Source organism: Hirundo rustica, chromosome 1 (assembly GCF_015227805.2).
Source record: "Hirundo rustica isolate bHirRus1 chromosome 1, bHirRus1.pri.v3, whole genome shotgun sequence".
In the NCBI taxonomy this organism is placed as follows: Eukaryota; Metazoa; Chordata; class Aves; order Passeriformes; family Hirundinidae; genus Hirundo; species Hirundo rustica.
In genome coordinates this window covers 130,640,293-130,649,968 of record NC_053450.1, presented here as the reverse complement: position 1 = coordinate 130,649,968, position 9,676 = coordinate 130,640,293, and the positions used below count along the sequence as shown (strand labels likewise).

The window sequence follows — 9,676 nt, the reverse complement described above, 5'->3', positions numbered from 1 at the left end:
TCATTTCCCAAATTACATCCTGTCATTTATTTACAAATTGTGCAAGGAATTGTTTGAACATATCACAAGTTGTCCACACTGCCTGTGTAGATTCTATATTTTTGTTTATAAAGAAATAATGATGCTTGATTCTTTGTTAGGTATTACTTCCCATTTTAATCATGTTTGTCATTTTCAGTTTTAACAATGTGCTCATATAGGGTTATGCCTAAAAGTAGAAAGGATATAAGTAAACAATATACATCTTTCAGTGTTTTCCCCATTTTTTAGTTTAGTAGCATATATTAGAGTATTAGAGTGAAAGAAATAACTTTTTTTTTTTTTTAACCCAGAGGCCCTGAGAAATTTAAGTACTAACTAGCCTAAAGGACATGAAGAACCCTGTTTCTAATGTAATTCTAAATGAAAGTCCAACCTTTGTAATTGAAACTATTATATTGTTGTTAATCCAAGTGTGCTTTAATAATGGACAAAACCTCTCCTTGATTACCCATAGCTGTGTTACCTACATTCCAAAGAAGAACTCTAATCAATGGAAATATTTATTTATCTCTCTAAATGTTGTATTATGAGTGCTAAATTCAGGAACTACTTACTATTGTTTAAAACTAGAGCACATTTTATTTTTCCATGAGACTAAGAGACCTTGGTCATTAAAAACTAAGTGTAAACACTTTTGACATTTTTACTCCTAAAAATAGAATCTCATTATTGCCATGTGCAGTGGTATCAAGTTACTGTAGATTTGGAGGGGAGAGGAATCTCCCTGTCTGTGGGTATGTGTGATTGCAAGTTATTGCTATGGTGTTGCAGTTAATATATATTATACAGGAATCTGGTTAATGTGCAGACCGTAGTGGGGAAAGCAATAAAGCGCAGCAGTAGTAACTTCAAGCTAACATCATTTTGGATTCTTCTCAGTCAGCTCTTCCTCAGCACACATGAACTTCCACCTTCAAAAGTTCCCAACAGAAGTAATTTCTAGAATAAATAAGAAGTTGTTTAATCTTCCTGAAAAGTTTTGAAAAACACAATCTGCAGTTCAATAAAATTTTCCTGTACAGAAAGTTGAAATAAGAGTATTTAATGGAAGTTATTTGGGATGAGTTATATGCCTTTTGTAAAGGCAGTTATGCACTACTGATGAGAAACCTCTCTGAAGGCCATGCCTTGCTCATTGAGCATATGGATCTAATGTAGCCAGTTTAACTGGATTTCCAAAATATAAGGTCCCTCCCCAAAGGAAAGTTGTACTGATTTGAGAGGGACAGTCTTATAAATTGTGAAAAGAATAAAACAAAAAAAATGGGATAAAGAATCAATGGAGAGATGTCACTGAAGGATGGATGTCACAGTCTGCCTTACTGAAGACAAAAAGTGATCTAGAGAAGGGCGTAAATAGGGAGGTGACGAAGTTGGAGCTGGTGACAATATTGTGTTCCTCTAAAGTAGTTAAGTAGCAGTAGTAAAGTAGTAAAGTAGTAAAGAAAAGGAGTGACTGCAAGAAATTGCAGAAGGACCCTGTGATGTTGACTGCATAAGCTGTGAGTTGAAAAGGAAAATTGAATTTTGATTAATGTAAAATAAAATATAAGAGGAAAAAGAGATGATTGAGAGAGGACCTGAAGGAGACAACTTACTTATTCATCCATCCACACAGGTTTCTCGACATTCTTTTTCTGTTTCAAATCTATTGTTGGTACCATTACAACCTCCATACCAGAACTGGCCACAGGAATTGCCATTCTGGTCATAATACCATTTCACCATGTAGTCCCAACAATCCCCTGGTTTCATAGGTTCCAAGCACCTTGGATCTGAAAGTGCATCAGTAAAAGTTAGCTTGGATTCTGGGAATAAGTTATCTTATCTTAGAAGTGCCTCCTTCACTAAGAAAAGTTGTGGGGTGTTTTTTTTTTTTTTTTTTTTTTTTTTTTTTTTTTTTTTTTTCCCCCTCCTTTCTTTCTTGTAGTGCCTGGCCAAATTCCACCTTCATTAATGACTTACCTGAATAGGCCTAAAAAAGTACTGGATCGGTTGGAAACAAGACTGCCTAAATCTTGATGCAATAATCAAGCTGCTATTTAAATACCTAAGCAAGAAATCAGGGTACACAAGGGTATCATCTGAGCCTGAAAATCTGGCTCTGTGTGTGATGTCTGTAGACAGAGCACCCAGAACTACAAAAAGTAAGAAAATCTAAATTATATTGGAAGAGGGAGTGGGGTTTGCTCGTCTTTTTGGTACAGACTTGCTCCCTGGTATCTGCAGACAGTATTTATTACTCACTTTTTCGAGTTGTTGCTACCTGTGTTTGCCACACAGCTGGCTGGAGATCTTCAGTAGCAGTTCCACCAAAGAAAGGATTGACAACTGGACTCAGGGGTCTGATTTCAGACATGTTAGACACTGGGGGAGGTATGGATTCTCTGTGAGCAGAGGTGGTCACAGTGTGGTCCTGAGCAGATGGCAGAGGCTCAGTGTCTCTGGATTGTGACGGACTGTGCTGCAAAAGGAGTCAAAACCTTTTCTGTCTGGGCATAGCTGCTATGACAAAAGAAAAAAAAAAAAAAACCCAAAAAACAAAACCAACCCCAAAAGCGCTAGATATGCAGGAAACTTTTGCTAAGCAATGCATGAAAAAAATACTATTAACAGAGGGTGGGTTACTGAGATTATTCAGTATGGAGCCATAATTTTCTGACAATGAGAGCATAATGAAAATGCAAATTAATGCTTTTGATTCAGCCACTAATCAGAATTCATTCAATTTAAGCTAAATTCCAGTCACTACTTAGTCTGCAATACAAATAAAACAAAAAATGGGAGGAATTTGTGGGTAAATCACTGCTCCTTAACATCTAGTACACTCATTGGGCAAGATCTGACATCTTCAATCTGTCCTATTTCTGGCTAATAGCAGGTTGCTAATCATTTGAATTTTAGAATTTACCTTGATAGAAGTGTTAAGCAGTCGACCCCGCTCTTCAAATTACAACTATTATATAAAGATTTGTCTAATATTTTAGTAGATTCAAAAAGATTTGCAAGGTCCTTAGTACAGTATGTACAAATATCTTCCTTAATCAAATGTTGATTACCTACTGAGAAAGGAATGTGACACTATTCAATATCTTCCCATTTACAGGTCACACTGAAAAAGTCAGTTTAAGAAAAGTCTTCAGAGTGATTGGAACTCAGTCTAGGTGAAATGTAAATGTGCAGATAATTCATCCAGTCCTTTGAATTTTGCATTTTTTCTCTAGGTCTACTAAAAGACTGTGTTTATTTACAATAGTAATTCAACAGTTTGAAGATTTAACCATAGCAACAGCCAGCCAGAGCCAAGTGTGTGAGCATCTCATACCGTCTGATATACCTAAGAATCTACCTAAGAATCCTTTCTGATTCTTATCACATCTTTTATAAAATCAGTATCCATCTAGGTTTACATTTATTTTTCTTAATAATAAAGAATGTCAAATTTGACCTTCAGTGTCTCACAGATCTGTCTAGATGTATTATAAGGCCAAAACCTTAATCAATCACTCCTACCAAAGGAGCTCTCATTCTTGGAAATTAACCTAGATTCTGAAAGTGAACTCTTTAATTATGAATGACATTATATAAACAATGCTACAAGGATTAATAGTGAATAATCCATTGGCTCCTCCACAGTAAGTCAGTAATATTTAATTATCTCAAATCTGTATTCAATTAATATTCGAATACCAGTATCATGATCTGCTATATTCATTCCATGCAGCTACAGAGGTTTGTACATCATATATTTCAACCAGTTTATCCATCTGGTTATAAGGGCAAGGAAAGATCATTTTGTAAAGCTCAAAATTTTTATCATTGATTATTTTAGGCAAAGAAATAAAAATGCCCTAAAGAATTGAGAAATATCCTAATCCGATGCTCTGGCTGAAAAATACAGGAGACCTAATAAGGGAGCTGAGGTGATACACACCTGCAGAAAATAATATCTATTGCATTAAAGCTCCCCCTGTCCTGTCGGCCTGTGCAGCAGCACTGCTTTGGAGGGCAGAACCTCGGTGCAGGTCAGGAGAAATTTAAAGCTGGAGAAGAAAGAGTAACAAATAAGGAGTCCTAGAAGTACAGCCCAATGTGGAAAGTGAAACAACACCTAAGGCCTAATAACTTGGAAATACAGCTGGGAACAACCTGGGAAGTGCCTAACCATGACAAGAAGTATTTCACTAACAATCAGCTTGCACATAAATAAATGTCTTATCCACTGTGCACCTGCCACGGTAAAAATGTAAGAGTTTTAACTCACTCCTAAGATGAATAAGACCTACACAGAATGTGAGGACTGTTTGCATTTATTGCAACTGAAAGGCAGTATTGCCCTATTCCTTTAGCAAATGTTTGTTCTCAACAAATAAGTTCGCTCTAACTTTAAGTTTTTTTCAAACACTTTGGTCTAGTTAAATGTAGTTAAATGACATGTTGTTTGCATATGAAAAGGCGAATGGTGGCATAAAGATGGTAAAATATTTGAATTCAAATAAATACACATATTTTAAAAACATTTGACAACTGTTACTTTTTTACTTACTGGGTAGATAATTCCTTCTGTAGGAAGCACATCAATCTCTGAAGTGGTCATTTTAGGTAACTGGTTATTAACATCTTTCCTGGCAATTTCAGATTCCAGATTTGGAGATGGAGATAAAATACTGTATTTTCTGGTGTACACTACAGACACATTCTCACAGATTTTTGTGATCAGTTTATTTTCAAGAGCTGAAAAGATTAATGAAATAATGACATTTTTAAAGGGTAATGAAAAGAAATCACAGTAATTCAGAACAAGCTTTTAGTGCAGTATTAGCCATAAACCTTTAATCACAGTGACTTGTGAAAGATCATCTTCTGTACTTATGTTAAAATGCAAACAATAAGTAATAAAGTAACACAGTCTCTGAATTATTTTATTTTAGTGCCATGTTGTTCTTTTAAGAAACAGATAAAAATACCAAGTCCCTCTAGGAAGTAGGAGTCCCAGCAGAGAAGGAAAAAAAAAACCAGTCAAAAAAATGAGGGTGAAGGAAAGAAAGTGTTCACACGTAAGAAAGAAAAAGAAAAACTGGGCAACAGTTTTCTACTTACTTGTAAAAACAACAACAACAACAACCCCCCCCAAAAAAACCAAACCAAGAAACAAAAAAGCCCACCACCAGAGTCTGGGAATACTTTTATGATGAATGCTGGAATCTGAGTCAAAGCCTTAAATTTAATCCCCACGGGAATAAGACTTTAGCTTGGATTCTTCTTAATGCCTTCAATCCAGACTTATCTTCATTCACAATCTCAGCATAGCAAAATAAGTTTATGCTCAGGAAAAGTATAGGCTGGTCTACAGTTAGTCTAGATCAATGTACTTTTTTTTTTTTTTTTATGGGTCATTATAGGTTTCCTCTGGATTTTCTCCTGACTTCACCCATAGCCACAGATTTTCTTCAACATACATTGAAATATACCATGTCTGTCATATCCCATTCCCTTGTTTGTGGCTCCAACATTTTTTCCCTGGAATCAGGGTGAAAGCATAGGTTTCCTTATTTCAGAAAAAAAACCCAAAAAACAAAACCAAAAAATGAAAGAGTGCTTGTAAGAGAGCGCAGTAGGATTCCAAGACTGACAAGACCCAAAAGAAAGAGAGAGTTTGAGATGTTACATCAAAGTGGAAGGAAATCTGCATCTCTCTAGGATGAAACTATGTCCAAGCACAAAAGGAGTGTGAAGGAAGGCTGATGCAATCTCTCACAAAAAAGGAGTATCCCAAAGAAGACCTGGGGTAGACAACTGACATTCATTGTGGTTCATTGTTTCTACAAGAGGTAAAAAATTGGCAAAGGTTTCATTTGGCCAAAGATGATGCAAAACAAGAACAAGCTTTATCCAAGAGAGAAATAAAAACTGCTACTCAGCAGGCTGCCTTGCCTGGCCATGGGAGAGGCCAGACTCCCTTACATGCTTATTTCCATTTTCCTCTTACTGAAAGTTTCTTTTACCTGAAAGCGTTATGAAGTCGTCTATCTGGTAAACATGTTCTTCATCAGGGTCTGTTGCAATGAGCTGCATTTCTTTCAGGAAATCATCATAATGAGGATCAGTCCTTTGTACAATCCCAATGACAAATATCTCAATATTTGTAGCATGGGCCTCTCTTACTACAGTATCCAGTCGTACTTTGTCACGAGTGTCCGCCTGTCCATCCGTTATTACAACAGCCACCTTCCTTACTGCCGGGCGCGCTGCCTGGAATAAGTGAAGGGCCTCTTGGACAGCAGAAGCTGTGTATGTGCCTTCTCCTAAGTAGGGCATCTTGTCAACAGCTGATTTCAGGTACTCTTTGCTTGTGTATTGCTTCAGAGAAGACACCAGGTCCACTCTGTGGCTGAAGTTGATAATGCCAATGCGGGTTGTAGCGTGGTCGGCCAAAACCTTGTCAATGAATGTTTTCATGAAGGTTTTGATAATATTGAAGTTATCTGGTCCAACGCTTTCTGAACTGTCAATGACGAATACTAGTTCCAGTGGTGTTACTCTGCATTTGATACCACAACCTAGAAAAACAACCATTTCAGACATTTTATGAAAAACCACCTTCAAAAAAATGAATTGAACTCGTACATCATATTTACAGCCAGTTAAAACTCAGTTAATTAATGAATTTCTAGTTACTGGTACTGAAACAGAAACAGAAACAGAAACAGAGCTGGACCGAATTATTTTAGGTATAGCTCTGGTAACATAGTGAGCATTGTTTTCTTATCAGTGTTATACTGACACAAAAATATGCAGAGGAAAAATATAAAATTCAATATAAATTCACTGTGTTTTACCAGAATTACTTTTTTCCATACTGGAATGCTTACCACATATTTCATTGATAAGTCTGATAACGTCTTCTCTCTGAAAAAGAGTATTAATATGTTGTGTGTTCTAGTGTTAAGAATGCTGAAATATTTATTTATTTACAAAAATGCAGGCAATGAAGTATCTCATAAACAGCCTTGTGTAAGATCATATAACCTTTAAATATTTCCCCCAGATAAACTACTATTGCTTCAAATAATTTATTTACCTACTTACCGAAAGACCAGGTTCACCTTTTCTTCCCCCAGTTCCCTGAAAATGTATAGAGTGAGATAAATAACAAAAGACAAATTTTTCTAGTTTCTACTGTGTAAATTTAAGTAACATTAAAATATGTTTTACCTTTGGTCCTGGAGGTCCTGGGTTTCCAATCTCTCCTTTGGCACCTTTGCTCCCTGGATCACCTTTATCTCCACAGTCTCCCTAATTTAAAACAACCATATTAAATACAGTCATAGCTCCAGTTTTGTTGATTGTCAGAGCTGAAAATACAGTTCACTGAGCTTTAAAGGTAAATTGTCTGGCTCTTTTGGTTTTTTATTAATGATTTCTCTTGTATGTATTAGAAGGAGAATGTCTGAAAGAAGGCTCTCAGAGAAAGCAAAATGGGCAGTAAAAGTATCTTTAAGAAATTTCTGTGAGAAATTACCTTCATTCCAGAGCGGGAGTAAAGACATCTGTATGCAAATGTCAAGAATATATAATATTTTCTGTTCTTTCTGTTCTTTTCTGTTCTTTGATTTTGTTGAACTCTAAAACAATGTTTATACTGGACCTATGCTAATTTAGACTTAAGGAGAAATATAACTGCCTCAGATCCACCACTGTGCTGAAACTCACACCAGCTCTGCATAAAAGCCAAATTAAAACCTGTGAGCTTTCAAAGGACAAACAAAGAGGCACGCTGGGTCTGTTAAATTCATTGGAAATTAAGTTTCACATTTAGAAGAAATTTTGCACTTTTTCCCTCAAATGACTAGACCTTTTGACTTCCAAAAAGTCAGAGGGTTCAACATTATGAGGCAGTTTTTACATAGTGCAGGTATAAAATATTTTAAATAAGATTCAGGTTCTAAATTAGACATTTTTTACAAGAAGATGATTATGCTGGACAGGTTTTTTATTTCTCTCTGGAAATTACTAACCAGCTTATATTTCACTTGAAATGTTGTAGCTTATGAATTTATCTAGATTACTGTCCATTCTGATATTATTCCTTATTATTACCCAGCCAACGGAATCACACAGTTAACTCCTGTGTTACAGGCTTCACTGTGGTGATTGGGACTGGTTTTAAAGAACCCTTTTGACTTTCTCAGTTTGATTCTGATCTTATTCAAACCTTATTCAGGTGTAAACCTGAAAATTGTAAATAGCTCCTCCACAGCATTAAGAAACCACTTTCAACTAAGTAAGGTCTTGGAAGACAGTTCTTATTCTATTTCACAAAATCATAATATCCAGCAAATGGAAAGTAATATCCATTACTTGTCCATGAATTGAATCTAACATCATCAAGATTAATGTCAGCATTAATAATAATGGGAAAGCAAATATGATTTGCTGACTATGGTGGTGTTGCTACTTTCTTACACTTAAATATAGTAAAACCTGATCTTTTTGGTACATATACAAAATTCCTGCTGAACTAAACAATTCCTTTTTCATGTGTGACAAGTCTGCAATAGTAATACCAAACAAAAAAGTGAGTATTTGGAGAGATATACATTGGATCACAAAGATTAATCAACATGCAAGATGAATATGAAGATCAGTGAAAATATTGCTAGTTATTATTATATTATGTGGCATCTGGAAGGTGAGTCAAAATAGAACTAGGAGTTCTGCATGAATCTGCATGAAAGAGCTTGATAGTCACATAAAAACTCCCAAGCTGTTAGATGTGAATAGCTAAGTGCAGGAAATTCTCACAATTTTTGTAACAAATGGGAAGTTACTCAGTAAGGAAAGATTCAACCTTGGGCTTCAATCATCATAGAAAAAAACAAGTCAAATAAAGCCCTTGCATGACATAAATCATAAAGAAATTCCTTTCTTTGTCAAAGCCTGGCAAATAAAAAGACATTTTGTAATACCTGAATAATATAAAAAATAACTTAATACATAGTTTTAATAACTTAGAATTATTCTCCTGCTAACAGGTATGACCTCATTCTAGATTCTGCTTTGTAATCTGATCCTTAATGACCATTAGGATTTTCATATACTTCAAAGCTGACAATGAGTAGTAGGTACTTACCTGGGTAGCTATATAAGGTAAAAACTTTGTCTTCTGTTTCTCTTCAAAGACCTGTCACACCAAATAGCCAATAAAGGAAGAAATCCCTGGGTTTTTTTTCCTTACTGAAAACATAGGATTTACCTTTTGTCCAGGAAGGCCAGTTCCTACTGATCCCTTTGGTCCAGGAAAACCTTTATTTCCTTTTTCTCCCTGAACAGAATATGAAACTTAAGTTTAACTGAAAATTAATGTAAAATCTATGCTGTCTCTATTCCCTTAAAACACTCTGCATCATAGAAAAAGCCAGATATTTGTACTGTGGGATGAAGCACACAATTTTCAAGAAAAAGGTGGTCTAAGGCTGGTGGAATAAGCAATTGGCTATGATTCAGAACACACAGGAGAACCTTATAAAGTATGTTATGAAGAATTTATTCCTGATTAATTAAATGAAAATTTGTCATTCCACTGAAAGAGATGAAAGACAAAATAACCTCTCAGAAGCTCAGATAGTTATTC

The 9,676-nt window shown here is 35.5% G+C and overlaps 1 protein-coding gene across 1 annotated transcript in view; it reads right to left on the bottom strand.

Moving 5' to 3' along the window:
• Nucleotides 1–1,644: 1,644 nt before the first annotated feature.
• COL28A1 (collagen type XXVIII alpha 1 chain) overlaps nt 1,645–9,676 on the bottom strand; it is a 58,230-nt gene continuing 50,198 nt past the window's right edge. Inside the window, exons 27-34 of the mRNA XM_040061496.1 lie at nt 9,299–9,367; nt 7,258–7,338; nt 7,132–7,167; nt 6,915–6,951; nt 6,048–6,602; nt 4,589–4,776; nt 2,290–2,506; nt 1,645–1,817 (exon numbers count right to left, since the gene is read on the bottom strand). Of these exons, the coding sequence (XP_039917430.1) occupies nt 1,645–1,817; nt 2,290–2,506; nt 4,589–4,776; nt 6,048–6,602; nt 6,915–6,951; nt 7,132–7,167; nt 7,258–7,338; nt 9,299–9,367 (1,356 nt within the window). The remainder of the gene's footprint in view (nt 1,818–2,289; nt 2,507–4,588; nt 4,777–6,047; nt 6,603–6,914; nt 6,952–7,131; nt 7,168–7,257; nt 7,339–9,298; nt 9,368–9,676) is intronic.